At 44.6% G+C, this 25,057-nt stretch overlaps 2 protein-coding genes and 1 long non-coding RNA gene across 6 annotated transcripts in view; 1 reads left to right on the top strand and 2 right to left on the bottom strand.

Annotated features, from left to right (window-relative positions):
• Positions 1-6,588: 6,588 nt before the first annotated feature.
• LOC120887327 (SAGA-associated factor 29-like) overlaps positions 6,589-25,057 on the top strand; it is a 62,866-nt gene continuing 44,397 nt past the window's right edge. The window contains exons 1-2 of the mRNA XM_040277424.2: positions 6,589-6,707; positions 6,774-6,920. Coding sequence (XP_040133358.2) covers positions 6,589-6,707; positions 6,774-6,920 — 266 coding nt within the window. The remainder of the gene's footprint in view (positions 6,708-6,773; positions 6,921-25,057) is intronic.
• Positions 8,402-12,155, bottom strand: LOC101966889 (sulfotransferase 1A1). Of its 4 annotated transcripts, XM_078024107.1 has the most exons (9): positions 12,038-12,121; positions 11,780-11,854; positions 10,605-10,795; positions 10,372-10,497; positions 10,191-10,288; positions 9,698-9,824; positions 9,516-9,610; positions 8,720-8,900; positions 8,402-8,600 (listed from the first exon to the last, which is right to left on the bottom strand). In XM_078024107.1, exons 3-9 carry the CDS (start codon positions 10,750-10,752, stop codon positions 8,488-8,490), a joined length of 888 nt encoding a protein of 295 aa, XP_077880233.1. In that variant the 5' UTR covers positions 10,753-10,795; positions 11,780-11,854; positions 12,038-12,121; the 3' UTR covers positions 8,402-8,487. The 4 variants fall into 4 exon arrangements, with proteins under 4 accessions (XP_077880233.1, XP_077880231.1, XP_077880234.1 ...); XM_078024105.1 differs by lacking the exon at positions 11,780-11,854 and having other exon boundaries at positions 12,038-12,143; XM_078024108.1 differs by lacking the exons at positions 10,605-10,795; positions 11,780-11,854 and having other exon boundaries at positions 12,038-12,155.
• LOC144367505 (uncharacterized) lies at positions 14,053-25,037 on the bottom strand. Its single transcript, XR_013426956.1, has 2 exons — positions 15,363-25,037; positions 14,053-15,249 (listed from the first exon to the last, which is right to left on the bottom strand). It is a non-coding gene; the product is annotated as an uncharacterized LOC144367505 (long non-coding RNA).

Here is a 25,057-nt window from a genome sequence, read left to right as displayed (position 1 = left end):
TGAAGGGCAGGGAAACAGCCCAATGAACATCACCAAATCCAGGCAAAGACACATCAAGGAAAGAAAACTTCAAACCAAATTTCATCATAAAGATGGATGCAAAAACTATCAATAAAATTCTGGCAAATGGCATACAAAAACATATTAGAAAGATAGTGCACCAACATCAAGTAGAGTTCATCCTAGGGATACAAGGTTGATTCAACATATGGAAAACAATAAACCTAATTCATCACATCAATAGACTTAAAGACACGAATCATTGATCCCCTCAATAGATGCAGAAAAAGCATTTGACAAAAAACAACATCCCTTCATGTTCAAAACACTAGAAAAACTAGGGATAGTAGGAACATAGCTGAACATTGTAAAAGCTATCTATGCTAAACCCAAGGCCAACATCATTCTACAGGGAGAAAATTGAAAGCATTCCCTCTAAAAACTGGAACAGAACAGGGATGCTCTCTTTCATCACTTCTATTCAACATAGTCCTGTAAACTCTAGCTAGAGCAATTAGATAAAAACAGATAAAATAGGTTAAAGGGAAAAGAAGAAATCAAATTATCTCTATTTGCTGGGACATGATTCTAAATTTAGAAGATAAAAAAAAAATTCACCAGAAAACTTCTAGAACTATTAAATGAACTCAGCCAAGTACCAGGATTTAAATCAACACCAATAAATCAAACACATTCTAATACATCCACTGAAAGAGAAATTAGGAAAACTCTTCCATTTACAATAGCCTTAAAACTAAAATACTTGGCAATCAATCTAACAAAAGAGGTGAAGGATGTCTACAAGGAAAACTACAGAACACTAAAGAAAGAAATTGAGGAAGACCTTAGAAGATGGAAAGATCTCCGATGCTCTTGAATAGGCAAAATTAATATTGTCAAAATGGCCATACTACCAAAAGTGTTATACAGAGTTAATGAATTCATATTAAAATCCAAATGATACTTTTAAAAAAACATTGTTTTTGGTTGTAGATTCACACAATACCTTTATTTAGTATTTTTAATGTAGTACTGGGGATCAAACCTAGTGCCTCATGCATGCTAGGCAAACGCTCCACCACTGAGCCACAACCCTCGCCCCAAATGATATTCTTAATAGAAGTAAAAAAAGCAAACATGAAATTCATTTGGAGAATTAAGAGACCCAGAGTAGTGAAAACAATGTTTAGCAAGAAGAATGAAGCAGTAGGCATCACAACACTGCACCTCAAACTATACTACAGAGCCATAATAACAAAAACAGCATGGTATGGGCACCAAAACAGAATAGAAGACACAGAGGCAAACCCACATAAATACGATTATCTCATCTTAGACAGAGGCACCAAAAGCATTCATTGTAGCAAAGATAGCTTCTTCAAAAAATGGTGCTGGGAAAACTGGTAATCCATAGGCAGCAGAATGAAAATAAATCCCTAACTCTCACACTGCACAAAACTCAACTCAAAGTGGATCAAAGACTTAGGAACTAGAAGAGAGACCTTGTGGCTAATAGATGAAAAAGTAGGCCCAATCTTCACTATGTAGGGTTAGGAACTGAATTGCTTAACAAGACTCCTGAAGCACAAGAAGTAAAATCAAAATCAATAAATGGGATAGATTCAAACTAAAAAGCTTCTTCTCAGCAAAGAAAATGAAAGCCTACAGAATGGGTAAAAATCTTTACCACATGCATCACAGATAGAGCTTTAAGAACTGAAAAAACTCAACACCAAGATAACAAATAACCCAATCAATAAATGAGCTGAGGAATCGAACAGACACTTCACAGAAGAAATATAATCAATTAAAAAACATGAAAAAAGTGTTCAACATCTCTAGAAATTAGCAAAATGCAAATCAAAACTACTCTGAAACTTCATCTTAGTTCAATCACAATGGCAATGATCAAAAATACAAGCAATTATAAATATTGGCAAGGATGTGGGGGGAAAAGGTACACTTATAATTGCTGGTGGAACTGCAAATTGATGCAACCACTATGGAAAGCAGTATGGAGATTCCTCAGAGAACTTGGAATGGAACCACCATTTGGCCAGCTTTTCCACTCCTTGATTTATACCCAAAGGACTTGAAATCAGCTTACTACAGGGACACCGCCACATCAATGTTTACAGCAGTTCAATTCACAATAGCCAAACTATGGAACCCACCTACCCACCTAGATGCCTTTCAACAGATGAATGGATAAAGAAAATGTGAGATATATATATAATCCCCGATGGAATATTAGCCTTAAAGAAGAGTGAAATGATGGCATTTTCAGGTAAATGGATGGAGCTAGAAAATATCATGATAAGCTAAATAATCCAAACCCAAAAAACTAAAGGCTGAATGTTTTCTCTGATATGTGGATGCTAATTCAAAAATAAGGGGGCAGGGCCAGGGGAAAAATAGAAGCACATTGGATTAGACAGAAGGGAGTGAAGGGAGGGAGGGGATATGGTAGTAGAAATGGTAGTAGAATGAAGCAGACATGATATTCTATATGCATATATGATACATGACCAGTGTGATTCTACATTGTGTGCAACTTGAAGAGTGAGGACTTGTACTCCATTTATGTATGGTATGTCACAATGCACTCCACTGTCGTATAACTAATTAGAACAAACAATTTTAAAATCCAAACAAAACCGATCAGCATGGGCCAAGGTGGACCTAGTGTTGTCATGATAATGGGGACTTAAAAGTCTGAAGTCACCCTGCTCTCCAGGAAAAGTCAAGAGGTGGACATGGGCAGGACTCTGGAAATTTCTCTTTGGTCCCCAGGAAACTGGAATGCAGGAGAGGCATGCTGTCCTTCTCTCTGAGAGGACCACTTGTGGGAGGCCATCCTCGCATGTGATTTGAGTTACCTCCCTGGCTCAGTTAGAAGTGCTTAGACACATCTGTGTCAGAGCTTTCCCCACTCTTCTCCAGGTCCAAGGGCTTGTATGTGCAGAGGCGTGTCTGTCCACTGTCCCGAAGACCCAATCGTCGCCCCGGACCTTGGGATGCTGCCCCCCTTAACCTTCACTGGATGGGATTTTCCCTGGAATTTCTTGTTCCCCAATAAAAGTTCACTCCCTGGCATGTTCTCTCTCGCTAGCCTCTTCAGTAAACCTCACTACTGCCTTAGGTGGATGGAGGCTGGAGCTAGGAGGAGCCATCCTGGAGCTGGTTTTATAAGTAATTAGAGTCTTATCTCTTTAATTGAAAACTCCCTAGCATTTTGCTCATAATTTGAACCTTCTTTAATGAAGCCAGTGCTGGTTGCTGGGCAGACCCACTCTCTCCATTGAGAGTATCCCCTTTCCCTTTTCCTATCCTTTCAATAAACTCATTCCTGTTACTCTGAGTGACATGTCTGAAACCTTCTGACTTGATGGCAAGAATCAGGTTTGAGGAGAGGGTCTTCACAGTTCCTCAGTTTCTTAGAAGGCCCCAGCTCTGTACCAGTGGGATGTGAGAACATGGGGTAGGGATTAGGGTTAGAGCAGGAAAATAAGACTGATTGGAGGCAGAAAAGTGGAGCAGATGGTACATATATATCAGTATTTAACTCCCTAGGCTGGACTCACATCAGGAGCTCACGTGATCCTCCCCCTCCCATCCTCCTGAGTAGCTGGGAATAGAGGAGTTCACCTCCAAACCTGGCTCCTCTATATTTCATTTTTTTACTTTTTAGTACGAGGGATTGAACCCAGGGCACTTAACCACTGATCCACATCCCCAGACTGTTTTATTTTTTATTTTAAGAAGTCTTGCAAAATTGCTGAGAGCCACAGCTGAGTCGGAATGGCCCCTCACATTTTGCCAATAGTATTGATTGTCAGGGGAGGCATTACTATCCACCTCAGTCGCTACTTTGCAGTTCTCATGCTACTTTGGGGTTCTCCTTGGGATTCCGGGGGATTCCCAGAGAGTTCCCATTGGTTGGGGAAGTGCAGGAGGAGGGATTTCCGGAGGATATTATCGGCTGCCGGTTCCTGTAGGAGCCACGTGGCGTTCAGGAGGAGTTCCAGGGAGCGTGTGTGGAGTGTGCTGGTGGAGTTCAGAAATAAAGGTTGTTCCTGTTCAGTGGCTCGTGATGTGTGCCCAGCCAGACTGCGGCACAAAATTGCTGTGGGTCGTTTGAAATTGTGATCATCCTGCATCATTCTCCCAGAGCTGCTAAGATGGCAGGCCTAAGCCACCACACCCAGCTCTCCCTGTATTTCAAAGGCCAACTTCTCAGTCCCTGAATTACCTCCACCACTACTACCCTCTCTTGTTTCCATCCTATAGAATGGGCTGGTGAAGCTGGGAGTCTTAATGGTTACAGCTTTACCCTTCTGGTACTGGGGATCATTTTCTGACCTCTTTTGTTCCCCTGAACCAGCAGGAGAACTAGTGGGTAAGTCTACTTATGAGGACTCTGGAAGAGCCCATGGTCCCCACAGTGCAGGAGAAATGCAGAAAAGGAGCATCCCTCCTTTAAGAGGCCCAGCCTGCAGCCTCCCAGCACCCACCACTGTATTTACCAAATGGTGAGGGGACCCTTCCCTGTTTTATAGAGGAGATGTGACTTGCCTACATTCATGTGGCTGGCATAGAGAGTGAGACCAGATGGGTATTCAGGGAGATTCGTACATCTTCCCCAGCATTACCTATCCAGGTAGGTAATGAGGAAAGGGCAAGGAATGGGGCTTTGGTCATCCCTGCACAGTATGCAGCAACCCCTACTGTGGCCCAAACACCCATCTCAAAGAGCCCTGTGTTGTCCCAGCTCAGGGGGTCACTCCTAAGTTGGGGGCAAAACCTATTCCCAAGACCCCTCTTCACAGGGCCTATTCCCGCCAGGTCCTTCTCTCCCAGAGGCCAGGCCCAGGCAGGACCCCCAGAGGCAGCAGCACAATACAGTGGACAATTAGGCCATGACCCTAGGATCTGCCCTCCTGGGAGCCTGTCTACTGCTTGTGCCTCACTTTGCTCATCCTTAAACCAGGCCAGGCTGTTCCTTAGGTTCTAAGATTGTTTGTTTTTAAAAAATTTCCCATTTTTATTTTTATTCTTTGGATCTGCAGTCCTAACATGCACTAATGCCTGGCTTTGGTCCTTTGCACTTCCAAAAAAAAGCCAAAATGGAGAGTCATGGGTCATTAAATCTTCTGACGTGTGCATCACTAGACAGTCTTGTAGTTGTGAGAACATGACAGAGAACTTACACAAACCTAGATGCTACAGGTCACTCTCCTGTTGCCTCTTTTATTATTGTTATTTTTATTAATACTATTATTATTTTCAAACTGGCAATTTAACCCAGGGATGCTTGACGACTGTACCCACCCTTTTCTTATATTTTATTGTGAAGGAGGTTCTCAGTAAGTTACTCAGGATCTGATTCTGGCTTTGAACTTGCAATCCTCCTGCCTCAGCCTCCTGAGTCACTGGGATTGTAGGCCCTCACCACTGCACCCTCCTCCATTTTACCTCTCGATGGAAACAAGAGACCCAGTAAACATGAGCTGGTGTCACAGGGGGCATTGCTTTCCAGTTTATTTTTTTATAAGGTCCAAAGACTCTAAGGATCAGAAGTGAAGTATCGTAAAAACCTAAATATTCACCCTTGCCTAATGTCATCAAGTGTGCTATAATTGAACATGCTCTGCTTTTTACCACTGGCCACACAGTAGGTTTATTTACATGTAGTGTGTTGCACTAGGGTGTTGAAATGGCTAATGCATCACTGGGCGAAGGGAGGTTTCCGGCTCCTTATGTGCATGATATGTGGCCATGAATGAGGGGAATGACCTTTTGCAGCCCAGGACTATCCTCAAGGTTTCCTTAGTCCTCCCCAAGACAGAGGAGATTCTGGCTACACCTCTTGGTTCTCTCTTCTTCTGTGACCCAAGGCCTGTGCCTCCCTCCTTCCTCCCACTGCCCACTCTGCTTCTTGCTGTGGGGGGAACCTGGGGGCTTGGCAGGGCCCCACCCTGTGTCCTGAAGTAAGGCCACGAGTGGCTACCACCCAGGTTCTTCCTTCCAGACCCACAGACACCATTGCCCTGGCTCCCCTGCCAATGTGTGCAGACTCCTCCGCCCTTGGTCTTGTCTCCTTCCAGTTTGGTTCTGTTTGAAGTTGAGGGGTGCATGGAGCCATGCCTGAGAGGCCAGAGGTCCACATTGAATAATTGTTTCTCAACTTTTGGATGAATTACAACATAGATGATTAGAGAAGTGCCCAGAAGGGTAAGGCTGCTGCGGGTTTTGCTGACCCAGCACACTCAGGCCAACAGTGCCCAGGTCAGGAGACAGAGGTGACTGCACCTCCAAACCACCCTTTGGCAACTTTCTAGCTCCTCCCCTCAAGGGTGACCACTGTCTCCACACCTCATCACCCTGGCAGCTTGGCTTGTCAGGGTCCCAACTTGGACATCTCGTGGATGGGCAGGGAAGGGACTGGACCCTTGGTGGAAACTGGAGAGGTGAGGGGCTCCTTGCTAAATTCCTCTGACAGCACCAGGCAGGGTTCTGGGGGTCTCAGGGCAGGTGCCCATCCCTGAGGCTTCAAGGGCATGCCTCCTTCCCTCTGTGGCCAAGATCATGGGTTTATACAATGATTCGGAGCTGCCTCAGAAGACCATGCGCAGAGGGGTGCTGGTGACCTTGCTGCAGCAGTCGGCCATGATCCTTCCCCTGTGGATCAGGAAGCCTGGTGACAAGTGAGGGTGGCAGCCAGCAGGGGGGTCTGGAGTCCAGGCCCAGAATAATGCTCCTTTCACTCACAGGCCCCCACCCCTCTGTGGAGCCATTCCAGCCTCAGGGGACTATGTGGCCAAGCCTGGAGACAAGGTGGCTGCGCGGGTCAAGGCTGTGGGTGGGGATGAGCAGTGGATCCTGGCAGAGGTGGTCAGTTACAGCCATGCCACCAACAAGTGAGTGGACACCCACCCGCTGAACCTTGCTCACCACACCCTCTTCCGCTGGCATTGTTCAGCCTGTGTGCACAGCGGGAGAAGAGCTTCTCCAGAGGGCACCTGGGCAGGAGGTGTGGGAGGCACTGGGCTCCTCGGGCCACTTTCCCACTCTCCATCTCCCCCTCCTCCTCTTTCTGGCTCCCTGGCTCTCAGTGGGCACCTGGCTACACCCGGTGTCCTCCTTCCGTTCTCCCACTGGTATGAGGTACATGACATAGATGAAGAAGGCAAAAAGTGAGTGTCCAGCTGGGAATGGGTGGCCAGGCTCCTGGCAAGTGATCCACTGGGCTGTCTTAAGCCACCGGTGCATCATCCAAGACACCCAGTGGACAGCCAACCCAGAGATGGACCCCGAGGCCTTATCCAGAGGGGCAGCTGGTGTGGACTCAGTATCTCCAGACCCCCTGTTCCACCCAGTCCTGATCCACACATCCCACAGCAGGTAAGGCAGCTTCCACGGAGAGGACTTTCATCACCTCCGGACCCCAGACAGGGCATGGGGTCATCTTCCAATTCCTTCTCTTTTCTGCTCTCATGGCCTCACAGCTTCAAGGACCTGCCTCTACTTTGTGAATCCCTCCTGCCCAGCCTGAGCCTGAGCCTGCCCCCAAGGAGCAGGCCACTCTGCCCTCCTGTCCTTCCTCATCTGGGCAGTCAGACTAGAGCAAGCTGGGTGCCCGTGCCCAGACCTCCTGACTCTTGCTTTCACCCCTCTTGCTGACGCTGACCCATGTGACACGGGTCACATGTAACCTGATGCAGGCTGAATGCTCTTCCCCCGGGCCTTCAGGACACCTGCCTGCTGCCCTCTGGGTTGCTTTATCTTCTTAACTCAGGGGTCCTGAGTGGCAACAGACCCCTTGTCATTCTAGTATGACCCTTTGGGGACGGAGTCTCACCCTCCTCTCCCTGTGCTTGGTCTTCTGCCCTAGGCCACCTTCACTGAGGACCAGCTCTGGAGCAGCAGGGAGTGGGAAGGGGACCTGGACCCCTTGACTTCAGAGGGAAGGTGAGGCCTGGAGGTGCCTGGAACTCTCAGGTTCCTGCTGGTCCAGGGCTCCAGGCCAAGAGGAGGCTGGCCTGTCCTGGAAGCCTCTGACCAGTGCCTCCTGTCTGCATCCTACAGGTCTCGGATGAAAACTCCATTCTGTTTGAAGACATCGACTACGCAGATGGCTGCTCCCCCTCCCTCAATGTGGCCCAGAGGTAACTGGTGGCTTGTAAAGAGTCCCCCAAAAGTGAAGCAGGCTAGGAGACTAGAGGGAGGAGGCAACAGAGGATCTTACAGGACACAATGTCCTTCCTCTTCTCTAATGTCTCCTGGGCCTTCCCTCTGCACACCCTCTTTCCCACCCAGGAAGGGCACATGGCCCTGGCAGGCTGCCAGGCAGAGGGCCCTACTTAGTCCCAGTGGGATTTAGTTAGTGTCAGGTGGCCTCTTGTTGGACACGTCATATTTTATTCCTGAGGTCATAGGTCAGGCTTGTGCCCATGCTCCCCCTGCAGTGGCTCCCCACGACACCACTCAGAGCTGCCAGCGGAAGTTGAGCTTGCAGCCTGCCATCTTCTTAGCATAGTGGGCATCAAAGCGCTCATTCTGGGCCACAGTGAAGACAGATTTCCAGTCCCCCACGATGCCTGGGAGGGAAAAATGGGTCTGACTCCTCCCACACAGGTGGCCCCCAGTGGCTCAGGGCAGGCTCTGGCAGCTGCTTCCACCCTCCCTTCTGCAGCCACGCCCCCTGGCCAGCACCCACCTTTTCTCATGAAGGGAGAAATGTCATGGTCCATGAGCTCAGTCGGAAGGGTACTGTAGTTAGCCATGGGATTCTTCTTCATCTCCTTGAAGGATGTGTGCTGGATGATGTGATCCACGGTCTCCTCTGACACAGAATGCCCCAGAAACTCCAGGATCTTTCTAATCTCACTTTTGGGGTTCTGAAGCAAGACATAGGCTCTTCAGAGGGGCTTGGATTTCTTTTTTTTTTTTTAATATTTATTTCTTAGTTCTCGGCAGACACAACATCTTTGTTGGTATGTGGTGCTGGGCAGAGAACCCGGGCCGCACGCATGCCAGAGAAGCGCACTACCGCCTGAGCCACATTCCCAGCCCTGGGGCTTGGATTTCTTAAGGAGGATACACAACAGAAATCCCCTCTCTGGTTTCCCGAGGGAGCTGGCCCTTCCACTTGGAAACCTCTCAGCCCCAGCTGCTTCACTCTGGGTCTGTTTCCCTGGACCCACTCCTTTTAGGGTCCAGGACTGAGCCCTGCTTGGTGTCTTATGAGACAGGGCAGGGAAAGTCTTTTTTCAGGAAATAGGCCCCTGGGTTGGCAGAGCCCCGGGCAAGTGCAACTGAGACAGGTGCTAGGAGATGAGGGATGTGCTGGGTCTGAGCTGGGCTGGCTCTGTGGTTCCATGCCAGGAAGGCAGTGTGGGCAACCCTGGGCTGGGTGGGCCTTCCAAAGGGGAGGGTCCTGGGCCTTGTCAGGAACCCTGAGGTTCCAGTCCCCTGGGTGGGACATGGAAGGAAGCAGTGGCAGGGAGTCTCACCTCCTTCAGGTCTTCATAGAAGAGGTAGAGCACAGGGTGGGTGCGGCTTAGCTCCCACCACTCCTGCACGTGCTGGTACCACGATCCATAGGACACTGGGGAAGGGACCAGCAGGGTATGGTACGAGTTTCAGGTGGGCTTCCTAAACTCCAGCCCTCTCCTTCCTCCAGGTTGGGGCCCACCTTGTCCATCCATGAACTTCTCCAGGAAGCTGTCCCAGGTGCCAGGGTCAGGGTGCACCTTGGCCATTTTGTAGAAGTTGTAATAGGAGACAGCCACGTCCTTTGCATTGCGGGCAACATAGATCACCTGCAGGGACACATGACACCCCCTGCCAGCTACACCACCCTATGCACACACCCCAGGACTGCCTCCCTCCTGGCTGCCTGGCCCGCTCACAGCACTCCTGTGAGGGGGTTCCCTCTCAGCTTCCACCACACACCCAGATGGAGAACAAGGCAGGCAGGGGACCCTCCAGCCCCTCTGTGAGCCTCTGAGCACCAGGCTCCTTGCCCTCAGGTCTGCACTGAAGGGTCTCGCTCTCCTCCTCGTCTTGGCCCTGCCACAGTGAGGGCAGGTGGCCTTCCCACTTGTGCAGAGACAAAGCTTGAAGAGACTTTTCCTGTAGAACAGGACCAAAGCTGGAATAGCCTAGTGGCCTCCACTGCCACTCACCTTGACCTTCTGATCCAGCAGACTCTGGGGAATCAGGTCCAGGGGCAAGTGTGTCTTGAGGAGCCGAGGGGCAGGTGTATCTTTCAAAGTTTCCAGACCTAAGGTGCAGACAGCAGATTGGTGAGATGGAGCCCAGAGTGACCTTCTTTAAGATCTTTTGCCCCTGGATCCTGCCACACACCTGTTGGGACCCCTGGAACTTTGAACTCAAGGAAGGGTACACGCATGTAAATGGGTGCCCGGTGACACTTCCCTAGGTCACCACCCTGATAGATCATCTCCAGTATCTCGCTCAACCAAGTTGTGCCTGGAAAGAGAGAGAAGCAGATATGAGCAGGATGGAGGGCTGGGCCCTGGTGACCAAGGTGGGGACTGCAGCCCCAGTGGGGGAGCAGGTTGACCCTCCTCACTTACCAGACTTGGGGTAGGTGCTGATAAGCACATCATCGGGCCAAGCCTGGAAGCTCTGAATTGGCCCCACCATCTCTGCAAAGTACTTGATGAGTGGGACCCCCTTCACCTTGACCAGTGGGGGACGGGAGGTGTCCTGGACAAGCTCCATGCCGCTGAGTCAGGGGCCAGCGCCTGCTCTGCTTCTCTGAATCCTTTCACAAAACAGCATTTGCTGGATTGTTGCTTTGAGATAAGGACACTGAGGCTGTAGGGTGTCCTGTGATTTGCCCAGCTTCTCTAAACTACTAAGTGGGGATCTGGGATTGGAAGGAAGGTCTAACTCCAGTGCCGTGGTTCACAGCTCAGGCTGCACCTTCTTATTACTTGCAGAACATGATCCCAGTGCCTTCCCACAGCCCAGAACATTGTTAGCAATATCAGGGGTTAGAGTCCAGATACCCAGATTTGGAAGCTCTCCCAGTGATTCTAGTGATTTCTTCAGCAGTTGAGAAATTCCTGCAGGCTCTGCCTGTTCCTTTTTGTTCGTTTTTTGTTTGTATTGTCTGTGGTGCTGAGGGTCTCTTGCATGCTAGTCAAGTCCTCTCCCACCGGCCGTGCACTAGCTGCCCTGCCCATCCTAACTCTTAACATGCAGCTCATTGCTCTTCCTCCCCTGCGGAGACACAGCCCCAGTGGGCTCATCTCTGATGTTCCCCTCTTGAGTCCCTGGTCCCTTCACATCTCGAAACACCTCAGGCCAGCCAGGCCTGGGATCCCACTTGCTCACCAAGGTCCATCTTGGCTCCAGGATAAATAGGACAATTGAGCAGCTGAACTTGGCTGGTGGGCCAGCCTTGCATGTGAATGAGCAAAACTGATCACTCAGAAAAGTGGACTCGGGCCAGGCTGGAGTTGTCTATTGAGATGGGTGGTCCATGGGAAAAGAACTGGGAGGTAGAATCCCCGTGAAGGGATTAAATAGGTGCCCGATCAAGTGAAAGGAGCACCTGGAAGATGTTGGAGCAGGAGCTGGGAAGGAACCCAGGCTTTTGTCCTCCTGGGCACACAGGGGATTGGTGGAGGTGTGGAGTGGGTACTGCAGAGCTGTTTTCTGTGGGTCCACAGTGGGACAGGTGAGGAGCCAGTCCTGGGAATGCCTATCCTCTGGAAGGAAGGTGGGGTTTAGGCATAGGTACCTCAGGGTTACCATCCTTATCATTCAGCTGGATCCAGGCACACACCTGTGTTAAAATCCAACCTGTGGGTTTAACCTACAGGAAACAACAGAACTGAAATGAAGAGAAAGAGCCCAAGGGTCAGATGGTCCCTCAGCTCTGATCTGGCTCCTGCAGGGCTCCCCAAACTTTGTCCCTGCAGGGAAGGTTAACAGATGGCTTTTTCTAACAGATCACGTCAAGGGAGGGGAGAGGAAAATGGGGTGCAGGGCCACTCACCTTCCTGGGGGCTCCAGTTTGGTCTCAGGGCTCAGGGCAGAGCAGCCTCAGGCATTTCGGGAACTGCAGGCTCTGAGAGCAGGGCAAGTCCAGAGTGCTGAGTGGGCAGGGCGAAGGAATGGGGGCGGAGCAGAGCAAGGAAGGCTGTTTTGAGGCAGCATGGGATAGGAAAGAAAAATTATGTTGGAGCCTAATAGTTCTAGGAAGAAGTGAGTCCCTGCTTCATGGCTCCTGAGTGACTTCAGAGACATTGCTCAAAGATGCTGAATGGCCCCACAGGTGCTTCTTTCCCTGGGCTTGTGGGGCCTCCAGAGACAGACACAAAGAGGCTGAGGCACAAGAGCCACAGGGCTCCATGTAAGGGAGCTCCCCAGCTCCTCCTCAGCCTTTTCTCTTATAGTTTGCATTAAAATCCAGTCTCCCTGGGCACTGGAGGTCAAGGGACTCTGAGTCATGTGTATGAGTCTCCTGTGCCTTCCCAGAATAGTGTGTCCTCAGAGGTAAGCTGGGGAACGGGTTTCAGAAGGGATAGGTAGGGGGATGCTGGACACATGGTTGGGCCAGTGGCCCCTCCTCACACCTCGTTCTCCCCATCCCATGTCCCAGCATCAACAGAAGGTACCATTGCTCAAAACTCATTTTTCTTCCAGTAACTGGGATTGAACCTAGTGGCTCTAACCATTGAGCCACATACCTCGTCCTGTTACAAACTTTTTTCTCATGGGACAGGGTCACACCAAGTAGCTTATGGTCTTGGTAAGTCCTGAGGCTGGCTTTGAACTTTTGATCCTCCTGCCTCAGCCTCCTGAGCCACTGGGTTTATAGCGTGTACCACCAGGTCTGTCTCACTACTCCTAATTGTACTCAATGAAAGCTGTCCAGTTTCTGGTAGAGAGGAGAGGGGACAGAAAAGCAGGGGCAGGGTTAGGGAGGTGGAGGGTCAGGTATGCAGTGTTCCCATGGAGACAAGATGTGGTCACATGCAGCCTAGAGGATAGAGGCAGCTAGGGACGATGTGCCAGAATTGCCCTTACCTCTTCTCATTCCCAGCCATCCTCTTCCTCCTCAGTGCCCACCTGGCACAGCCAGATCAGGTCTCCCCAAAGCAGTGAGTTCTCACAGCTGCCAAGGGTGCCGTTGGTAGGAGATGATACAGAGTCAGGCTTCTCAAGTCCCCTGCAGCCCTGGCCCTGGGGGATTGGGGCTCAGCTGCCCAGCCTGGACTAGACACTGGGCCCGCATCCCCAGAGCTAGGCCAGGCTGGGAAAGAGGACAGCACTCACCTAGGACATTGGCCCTCAGGGGCAGAAGCTGCTCTGGCTCTTCCTGAAGGAACTCCTCTGCCAGGCAGATCACATGGGCCCTAGAGGAAATCCTCAGTGAGGGTCAGACTTCATCCCATCAGAGGTGGCAGGAGGGAAAGGAAGACAGGAGCAACTCATGTGTACTGAGAAGTAGAGCCAGACCTCCATCTGTTAATTTGTTAAGTATTATTCGACCATATTCTCTCTGCTATCCTGTTAAGAGTTTTTTTTTTGGGGGGGGGTGGTATTGGGTATTGAACCCAGTGTCATTTCACTATTGTGCTACATATTCAGGCTTTAGTATTTTTATTTTTTTAATCATTTATTTATTTATTTATGATACCAGGTATTGAACTCAAGGGCACTTAACCACTGAACTAAATCCCCAGACCTTTTAAATATTTTATTTAGAGACAAGTTCTCACTGAGTTGATGAGGGCCTTGGTAAATTGCTGAGGCTGGTTTGAACTTATGATCCTTCTACCTCAGCCTCCTGAGCCATTTTTTATTTTGATACAAGGTTTCACAAAGTTGCTGAAGCTGTACTCCAACTTTCCATCCTCCTTCATTAGCCTCCCAAATTGCTGGGATTACAGGTGAGTGCCACCACACCTGGCTGTACTCTCTTCTGAAACAGTGAACATAAACTGCCTTCCTGGAGTCTACTGTGAAGAGCGGGGGAGCTGATCACAAGAAAAAAATATCTATATATATTATTAAAAAATCTAAATTTATATTTATAATAAATATTTATATTTTAAAATATATACATTTATATATAATATATATCATATATAACATTACATATCACTATATATTACATTTTATAACATATAACATGTATTAATATTTATATATAGTATATATAATATACAACAATATAATATAACACACATGTATTAAGGTTCTCTAAAGGAACAGAATCAATAGGAAATGTGATTATAAACAAGAGATTTATCAGGTTGGCTTATGCGATCAGAAGCTGGATAGTCCACAATGGCCATCCGTAGGCTGGAGAGCTGGAAGAACCAGTAGCTGTGCACTTCAAGAGGCAGAAGTCCCAGAACAAGATGGATACTGGTGCTACCCTAGACCAAGACCGGCTGCTTCTGGAAATTCCCTGGAGAAACACTGGCAGAGTGTGGCTTTGGAAGAGTGAAGAAGTGAGAGTCCAATATCCTCAGATGATCAAAGCAGCAAATAAGAACCCATTCGAGAATAATCGAGCTTGCCTCTGCTGCTGCTTCCTTGTTCTTCCAACTTTCATTCCATCCAAGCCCCCAACCTATTGGGTGTGCTACCTACAATTAGGGAGGATCTCCACTTCAGTTGGCTATCCCACATGCCAATCACCCTAGATACACCATCATTGACACACTCAGAAACTTCTCTTTAAAATTTTTTTTTTTAGTTGTGGACAGACATAATACCTTTATTTTATTTATTAGTTTTTATGTGGTGCTGAGGATCAAACCTAGTCCCATGCTAGGCAAACACTCTACCAAATGAACTATAACCCCAGCACCCCCAGAAGCTTCTTAATCATCAGCATATTTTAATCCAATGAAGTTGACAATTCAAATTAACCATTACAATATAATACATTTTATTAATATATAAACAATTATATTTTATAATATTATATTACATTATAAATATAAATACCATATACAGCATATAAATACCATATATAGCATATAAATATATATTATGATACATATTATATATAGTAGTATATATAGTTTATATTCTTTATATATATATAAATATAAATATATAATACAAAACAAAAATACATAAGGGCAACATTGAGCCAATCGCTGAAGTGTGTACCTGCATTCCCAGAGATGAGAAGTGGACTCAGGATGACCACATGTTCTTGGTCAGCCTGGCTAATTGGGCAAGACTCTGTCAAAATAACAACAGAAACAAGTGTTGGCATGTAGTGTTGTGGTGTGAACTGATCAACTCAATAAGTTACTAATACTGGTTGTGTAAAGCAATTGCTGTGGTTAAACTACCTGATCACTTGTAACAGTCCCCTTCTGTTGGAGCGACAAGCATGGAGTCACTATGGCTCTATGAGCAAACAGATGTGGCTGAAGTTACTCCATCTCAGCTGTTCCAGACTCCACCTTAGTTTTTCTGTTATTGCCCCCATGAAGAGACAGCTGCAGGACCCACTTCTGAGAAAACAAAATGAGAGCTGTTTTCTGCTAAATTAAAAAATATATATTATCCTCTGTACTTTGTACCCCACAAAATGTACTTGAACCCAGGATGTACAACCACACTGTGCCTGAACCCAGGATGTGGTTGTCTGATGGCTCTGCTAACTGCTTTTTTCAGCCTTGTACCCTTCTTGCTTGCAATTCACAGATTCCATAGGATGAGGTTTTTCTTCCTTAAATATTGGAAACATGGACAGCCTGGTGCACTTCTGTCAAAAGGATGTTTGGTCATGGCAGAAGCATCCCTGGCCAGGTAATAAAGCTCTCTAATTTGTTTCAAATTCAGTCTTTGAGCATTTTCTGAGCGGTCTCCCTTTAACAGTAGCTCAGTGATACAGTGCCCCACTTTCTATCCTCAGTATCAAAATAAGCACATGAATTGGGGAAGCAGGCCAACCACAAGGAAGAGCTATAGTTTTGGATGGAGCCAGGGAAGACCTCCACAAGAGGGTGGCACACGGTCAACTCTGAAGGTCTAGGAAAGAGCCTTTCACACAAGAGAAAGGGCAAAGGAACTGTTAATAGTGGTGGGTCCAAGGACCCGCAAGTACTACCCTTCCCAGGTTAGAAGTGGGGACAGAGCAGCTCAAAGGTGTGAACTGCCTGGTCTCTCAACAAATACCTTGAACCCAGATTATGGGAACCCTAGCCCCCCAACCTAATTGGGGTGGATCTCACCTGCATCAGGTATCACAGGCATAGCAGAACTCTTTGCCCAGCTTCCTTGCTGTCTCCATGGGGTTCCACTTAACAATTCCAGATGCTGGGCTGTGTCAGAAGCAATGTGCAGAGATTTCCCCCCACCCACCGGGCCATAGTTCTATGCCCATGCATGACTCCAAGAGAGACAGAGGAGTGTGAGTGCAGTCAGGCCCACGCAAACTGACCAGGAAGAACAATAACATTGGGATAGCTGAAGCAGGGGACAATTCCTGGGCCCACGGTTAGGCAGTTGATCCTAAGGGCGGCCACTGCAGACCCTAAGGCCTGCATGAGTCTCCACCCCACCAGCGCCCAACTAGGAGAGAATCCCTAACCATCACTGGCCTCCAGGCCCATCTAGAGCCTCCTCACAAGGCCTTCAAGCCCAGCCTCCAGGCTTCACCACATTGCAGGCTTGTCTTATCACACTTGCCATCCTTAGGCCCTGAGTGCAATTTCCCAGTGGTGGGACCCTTCCCTACCTGCTTAGAGTTGCACAGGGTTGACCTCCCTACCCAGCCCTTTAGGATAGACCCTCCCATATATCTATTACAGCCCCCCCTTCCAATATAATCTGCCCTTTGCCCCCAAAGAGCCTGAGGCCTCCCAAAGCCTGCCTGTCTGGAGGAAGACCCTCACCATCCTCCCAAGGCCTTCTCCCTTTGGTCTACCGGATCCCCACCCCTTTCTTGCCATTAGGGGGGTTGACAGTGAACCCCTCGTAATTGCAGACCCTATGCCCAGGATTCAGGTAGTTTAGAAGGTAGATGCCTAAGACACAGCCTGGCTTTGCTTCACCTCCCAGAGGCCCATAGGGACTTAGTGTGCCAGGGGTGTTAGAAATAAAGACGGACGTGCCACAAGAAATCAAACTATGCTGGAAAGTGGGGGGCCCAGGCATTCACTTCTGACAAAAGGGAATGCCACCGAGTCTGGCTAGGAGGCACAACAGACGGGCAGTAGGCCGGCTCATATACCCTATGGCCTGCAGGCCTTCACCCTGATTGGAAGACTCAATGGTACAACCCAAGGGATTGGCTAATATTAAAATCGGGGCGGGCAAAAGGGAAAAGGCATAATTAAAATGGTCACAACTGAACGCCTTAAGACTGATATTATATTTTGAAAATGGACCACAAGACTTTCTATTTCTCACAGGGGCTGAAGCTGGGGGTGAGTTTCTGTGTCCTAGGGCCCCTGGAGCAGGGAGTGGGAGGGCACCTGGAACTGAAAGATGCTTGCTTCCAAAATCTCCTGGGAGCCATTGGGAGGCACCTCGGAGGCCCCAGCAGGGCCAGCTCTTTCATCTTCTCCCAGCTAAAGCAGCTAGGTGCCAAGACGCTGCCCTGGGACTCAGGTAGGCTACCAGCACCAACCAATGGGCGCGCGTTTAGGCAGGGTTCCTTGTCACACAGGCTCTGATTGGCTAACGCATGGTCAGTGCGTAACCCTTGTCTGTTGGATCCCCCACCCCACCCCTGCCCTACCCCGCCGCCAACTGAGGACTTGAAAGGCAAAGTTGCTGATGCCTTGCTGTGGGTGTAAGAAGATGTCCTAGTGGAAGTAACTCCAGGAAAGATTGAATGCAGGCCATCCCAGATTCCAGACTCTTCTTTTTAAGGTAACGTGGTGAGAAGTGGTTATGGGGAGGTATGTCATGTAGGAATGACACCAGTCCAGTAATCTCACGTTGGTTTCTGGTAGACTGGTTAATCCCGGGATCCTCTGGCAGACTTGGTCTTCATCATCTGATCAATAGATAGTGATAAGAAGTCCCCTAAATTATAGGTTTCTCGAAATATGATGTCTCCCTTCATCAGTGTATTGAGTATTTAATTAACAGTGCACAGGTAGATTCACAGGTTTCCCATGAATTGGGGAGTAACAGGCCTGGAAGAGAGACAGTCATAGAGAGTGATAGGCCTGGAAAAGTATGCAGGATTTCTGAATTAAAATCCTATTTTTTGGTCCTTCATTTATGTCTGCGTTCTATCTTTTTATTATTTCTCCTGTACTACCTCTTCTCACCCACATGCAGACATTTATCCCTTTATCTTAAAAGGCAACTAGGAACAAGGTGTGTCTTCTCTGACTGCTTCTGGCTGACAAGGAACCATGAGCCTGCTTAGGCAGGGATGGAAAGTCCTGTCCTGAATGATCTTAAGGTGACATAGAAAGGCCAGAATTTGTTGGTTGTGGAATCATCATTCTTTGATAACCTGGGCATGTGAGATACTAGCCCACCACAGCAACAGATCAAATTACAAAGAAGTATTGCTAAGTACAGTATAAAGGCTAATAAGAAGAAAAAGCTGTTCTAGAACAAGATGTTCCAGAAAACCCAGAGGTTAGGAAGTCATTGAAACTTTGGGCAGAATCAGACAACTTATCACTTTGAAATTCAAGGTCTAGACTTACCAGGGGTAACACAACATTCCACTGTAATGATGACACCTGTTCCTTGTGGTGCTGCAGGTGATACATCCAGGGCCATTTGATCTTGTAAGATGAGCTTTCTCATCACTTTCATCTCATTGCTCAATAGTGAAATGTTCTGAGAGGGGGTTTTTTGCGTATATTTGCTAGAGAGCTTGATATGCCATGTTACATCTGCAAGCCCTGTTTGGGGACTGAGATAAGCCAGATGATCACTCCAGTGAAAGACTGCTTGTTCTCACCAATGCTGTAGGTTTTGGGAGTTGGCTGGAGAATCTATAGTGTTAATTCACATGCCTGTACCCAAGGATATCCTCATGCTTATTATCCAGCCTGGAGAAAACCATGGCCAAAGATGGGTATCATGTAGTCATTAGGTGCCATTTGTCACTGGCCATCTCATTCTGTTCTCCACTTCCAATGGGTGGCAAGCCTATAAGTCTCTTTTAGTGTAGTCCTAAAATTACAGTTTTCTATAGGAGTCCATCCTGTTTTACATAGGGAACTACTCCAGGGATAGACTGCTTTCTTTGTTCCCAATAGTGAGCTGCCTGTTGGCTGAGCTGTCTCATAGTGGGTGTTAGCCAAATATGTTTATCCCATCAGATATCTATAATTATCATCTTTTACTGTAGATGTATTTGGGGCTTGAGGTAGACAAGGTTCAGTGTAACACCACATGTGAGTATTAGTCTCACTAAGAGAAATCTTTTCTAGGGCCTTTTTGATGTAAGGTCTCATTTATAGGCCACTGGAAAACATTAGATCTTGTTGTAAGCTGTTCTCAAGGTGAGTCCTTTCTCCAAATCATGAGTAAGATGTAGTCACTGGGTTGTCCTTTTGACATACAGATTGAATCATCAAGAGTCAGAAGAACCCTGTTTCCATATTCTAATAAAAGTTTTTGCACTTGATCCAAATTAATTAAAGATTTAATAATTTTTTTGCATTCTATGTCAGTGACATATATGAAAAAGTATTCCATAAAGCATTTAATTAATATTTAGTTAGATAGAAGTTTTAGGAATAATTCTGATTCTCAACAGAGCAATAGGTAGTAAAGATGTCCAGGACTCAGAAGATTCTTAGCCTAGTTTTGTCACAGTGGTTTGGATTTTTTCCCCAGGGCTGAGCTAGCCCTATCAAATACAGCATCCCTTTCTTCATCATTTCTTTTAGATCTCTCTCTCTCCCAGGCTTACATTTAGGATTTAAATCACAGAGTCTATGAGATTTCAAGGTATATGGAAAACCAGTTAAGACAAAAAAAAAGTGTCCCTTTTAAATCCAAGCCACTTCTGGGTTGGCTGGCTATCTTCTCTACTGGATGTCAACCAAGAATCTTATATCCAGGAAAATTAAGCTTTAGATTTGATGACAAAATAAAAACCTTCTATGATGAAAGAATTTACAGTTAGAGAGTCTACACTACAGAACAGCCTCGGCAAAATATTCCATGATGAGGAAATGGAAAACAACAATGAAAATCAGCAGAGGGAGGTATTACACTAAAGGAAAAAATAATCAAAGGAGAATCCAAGACAGTTAAATACCAAAAATAAACAAGAATAGCTGGAAATACAAATCATGTCTTAATAATAACCCTGAATATTAATGGCCTAAACTCACCAATTAAAAAACATAGACCAGCAGATTGGATTTTTAAAAAAGACCCAACAGTATGCTACCTCCAAGAGACTCATCTCATAGGAAAAGATATCCACAGACTGAAGGTGAAAGATGGAGAAATAACATACCACTCACATGGACTGAGGAAACAAGCAGGGGTTTCCATCCTCATAGCAAATGAAGTAGACTTCAAACCAAAGTTAATCAAAAGGGATAAAGAAGGACATTTCATACTGTTCAAGTGAGCCATACATCAACAAGACATAACAATTATAAATATGTTGCAGTAATTCACTTGCAGGTCAGCATGGGAAAACAAAGAAGAAGAAGCAGAGCAAGCAAAGCAGCAGCAGAAAAAAAAGTCCTTTATTGTGTACAAGCAATCTTTTTATAGTATTGTGAACAAAAAAGGCAGCCTTCCAACTTCAATAAATCAGGTCTTTCAGCTAATTAAACATAGCACACAGAAGTTTTACTTTCTAATCAGAAGTGACCCGCTTCTCATGGCTAATCTACTCTCGGCCTGGAGTATGCTGAGCTCTGCTCTTTGTTTAGAACAGATAAAAAATTTTTCTCAGCGCCCTCCTAGCCCACTTGGCAGAACATCCCGTTTGCAGGCAAGTTCTCCCAAGGTCAGCAGACACCTCGTTTTCAAGCATGTTTGTTGTTACCTATCTAAACCTTGAAGAAGCCTCTCGTTTGCGAGCAGGCCCTCCCAAGGACAGCAGACACCTCGTTTGCAAGCATGTCCACTGTTACTTATCTATACCTTGACAGAATATCCCATTTGCAGGCAGACTCCATCAAGAACAGTAATAGTAACGCAGTTATATTTGATTCTCTACATCTCCCTCCTTTTGTTTTTGTAAATGAGCCTTAGCAGAAGCGACAAGAGAGGTTTCATGTTTCAGTTGCTTTTGCTTTTTCCAGCATTGGATGACTATATACAAAACAAAACATAAAACAAAAATTATTACAGTGTTACCTAAAGAAGTTGACAACAAGGTAGAGAAATGACTTAAAGGATTTAAATTAGCAATACTTGAAGACAATTTTTGTAAAATGTCAGATCCTGTTAGTTCAGGTAATGTGTTACTAAAGGTGACCATAATAGTCTTTTACAAATTCATAATTTCTAAAGTTAAATTTTGATGTCCATTTAACCATCCTTTAACAATTTCCCAGGAATCACTGGTATTATATGGCACAGGAGTCACACAAATATGAGAAGAATTCCAGTCACACTTCAGTACACTTCTGGTAGCCAAGATAGTCACTTGATCCCCAAGCCAGGAAACAGTATGTTGTAAATTGATCACATCTGTAGTTAATTGAGAGTTAAGTCCTTTTGTTGTTGCCATATTAAATGAGCATCTTGATGCCATGTTCTCATGAAATTCGCAGTTTGAATGTCTTGATGCAAAGCAACACTAGCTATCGAAGCAGTGGCAGTTACAGAAGCAACTGCAAGGAATGAAGCTATAACTATTCCTATTAATTGTAGTGAGCAATATAACAAAACTTGAACAGCATTGTACAAATGAGTAACAGACAATGAATCAGAGCAAGGATGAGTCAACTTAACAGGCACCCACAATTCTGTGCGAGCTTTAACAATAATTAAAGAATAATTATTAATTTCTATTAATTCCCAATTAGTTCTATTTCCACATTGAGTAAGATAACAGTCTATACATGATATTGTTCCCCAAGTTACATTCCATTCCCAGTTTTCAATCATAAGAGAATAAGGGAATTTAACATATGTAGAAAAATAAGTCAGATTATTATGTAGATGTACTTCAAAAGGAGAGGAATGGGATACATCTAACTTGAAATTTCCAGTCCATACAGTGAGTTTCCCAGATACTGCCCATAATTTCCATATATCCCCTTGAGTATTGGAAAACCTTACATCCTGTAACATTGGAGAGACCAAAGCATAATGTTGCATTTTGTCTCATTACCCCAAGCATTTATTGTTCCATTATGTCGATGCCATCTTAAAGTACGATTTGACCAACTTTTTATAAATTTAGAATGATTAGGACTCTACCCAACTATAGTGATATTTTGATATTTGACTACTGTTTTAGGGTGATGATCATGACATTTTTTTTTTCACTTTAAATGAGTTAAAAATGTTTCAAAATATTTGGCTGAACATAAAGGAAGATGAGTTCTGACAAAACATTCTTCAGATAATAGTCATGATTGATTAACTTACATACTAGAGGTATTAAATCCTCGGGAAGATATGACAGTAAAAACAGCAGTAGGGTAACTATGATAATTAACTCCCCAACTAATATAAGAAAGAGTTGTTATGTGTTATAAGAGGCAAACAGAAAGAACGAGCCCCTATACACAATGGGACTCCATCAACAGCTACAGTTATATTAGAAATATTATACAGATTTTTATAGAATGGAGTATTTTTAATTCCCCCACATACATTAGGGGGGGAAATTAGTATTATTAATGCACACACAAACTTCAGGTTTTCCCCAGGAAACACTGTGCACCAAAAGAGGGTTAGGAACATAGGCCCAATAAGCAAAAGAATGAGCAGAAACTATACTTACCTGGCAATTAATAATGGCAAGCATAGCTAATAAAAGATTAACAGGATTTAAAGGCTGATTTGCCTTTTGAAGGGGTTTTTTTTCAGCTTCTTGAATCAACTTTTTTATCTGTCCCCATGTTGGGGGGTCCGCTGTTCTCGTTGCCATTGTAGAAGTTCTCTGCATTGCCAGCTCCTGAAATTGTCTGACAAATGGGTCACTTATTCTGCAATTTGATAAGTCTTGAAGGTACCTAGAAAGGTGTTTTACCCATAGAAATAAGAGCAAACCCCCTTCCCATGTGGTGCAACAACCTAGAAATCCATTCTTTATTTTCATCCCTGTTCCACATAGGTATTTCCAATTTGTAGATATAATGGCTGAGATATAAATGTAGAGAAATGTTGCTGGGCTGCAGGAACCTTGGAAGTTGACCAGACATTTAAAAAATTTAAAGTTAGTAAAGTTTTATGAAGTATATTTTGAGGTATATAAGCCATAGCCATATCCCCCCTTTTTATTTTTAGTATATATTTTCTTAACGTATGATTTGTCCTTTCTATAATAGCTTGACTCTGACTATTACAAGGTATGCCAAATGTATGTGTAATGTCATGAATGTAATTTTTGTGAGGTATATGCAGGTGCATTGTCAGTTTAAGTTCTTAAGGAATTCCCATGATAGCAAAACAAGATAATAAATGAGAAATGATTGCATCAGCTTTTTTTTTAAGATAAACTGTGGCCCAAGAAAATGAGTATTAGTGTCAATAGTATGATGTACATATCTTAGTTGTCCAAATGACTGAATTATAACAACATCTATTTGTTAAAGGGCATAAGGATGGAGTCCCCTTGGATTAACACCAGGAGGACAGTAAGGAATATTAAAAGAAGCACATGATGAACAGTTATTTTGTATTTATTATAAAGTCCTTTAGTGTTTGTATGAAGTAAAGTATGTTCTAGATGAGCCTTTTGTAAGGGGAATAATAGTTAATCAATATTTTGATTTTTTTCTAGTTAATGGTCCTGGCAGTGTAGAATGTGCTCTAATATGAGTAAAATATACTGAAATTTGGCCTACTAATTTTGTTGTTATTTTTACATGTAGTCAGATAGGACATACAGTCTTATCTTAGGTAAGTAGGGCTATCTTTATAAATTAAGTAAAGTGTTGTAGTTTTAAAGTTTATTTTATTTTTTATTTATTTATTTTTTAAATATTATAAATTTTATATGTAAATAATTGTTTAAGTTTATTTGAGTAAAAACTAACACAATATGATAACACATCTAAAACATGAAATAAAGAAAGGCTGAAAGCTTTTAGCCTTATTTAGAAAAATAGAAAAATGTTCTTGTGTTTATAATATTAACCTTTATGTAGATAAGGCTCTCATTAATTTAAAAAATACATTTAAATTGTACCTCAGTGTTGTAAAAAGTAACATAAAACTTTATATATCTTATTGATAATAGGCCCAGTTATAGAACACTAAATGATATAAATATTCTCCAGTATGTTATTTTTATAAGCCTAAAATTACCATGCAACCTTTTGGAGAACACCAGCTTGATGTAATTTTTTTTTAAAGCTTTTATCTTAATGACTTGTATACCTGGAAAATATGAACACATTTAATATACAAAGAAGAGTAATAGTACCATAATTACTATTGATGTTTTTATATTAATTAAGTTTAGCTCTTAAAGAAATAACATATTAGAATATTGCAAAATAACAGTTGTTGTTTAACCATATCTGTATAATCCTTAATTTTTTCAAGATTATTTGTTCAAAAATTTACATATATAGCCAACGTACACAGACCTTCTTTATCACTTACTTAAAACTATATAGCCAACATACATAGACCTTTTTTATCACTTGTTTAAATCCTTTTATTTACTCACTTCCGGAAACACATTTTTTTAATTAAATCCATATCTAGAAACTTTTACTTATTTATTTTTTGTTAACCCCTTTTTTATTTATACTTTGAAATAATCTTTGTAAATTTTTGAATTTAGGCAAATTACTCTATTTTAATAAGAGATATTTTGTTATTTGTAGTATACAATTAATCACATTTGTTTACCATATTATGAAAATATAGTGTCTAAATATTAGGGATGATAAAGAACCATTTA

This window comes from Ictidomys tridecemlineatus, chromosome 10, assembly GCF_052094955.1.
Source record: "Ictidomys tridecemlineatus isolate mIctTri1 chromosome 10, mIctTri1.hap1, whole genome shotgun sequence".
NCBI classification, from domain to species: domain Eukaryota; kingdom Metazoa; phylum Chordata; class Mammalia; order Rodentia; family Sciuridae; genus Ictidomys; species Ictidomys tridecemlineatus.
This window is presented reverse-complemented; position numbering and strand designations above follow the sequence as displayed.

What these genes read in the sequence shown, in the direction of transcription:
- LOC101966889 (XM_078024105.1), bottom strand. Translation starts at nt 10,752, where the DNA reads ATGGAGCTTGTCCAGGACACCTCCCGTCCCCCACTGGTCAAGGTGAAG. An exon ending in CAGCACCTACCCCAAGTCTG is followed by an intron (nt 10,498 to 10,604) that starts GTAAGTGAGGAG and finishes CTCTCTTTCCAG; the next exon opens with GCACAACTTGGTTGAGCGAG. An exon ending in TGCTGGATCAGAAGGTCAAG is followed by an intron (nt 9,825 to 10,190) that starts GTGAGTGGCAGT and finishes GTGTCCCTGCAG; the next exon opens with GTGATCTATGTTGCCCGCAA.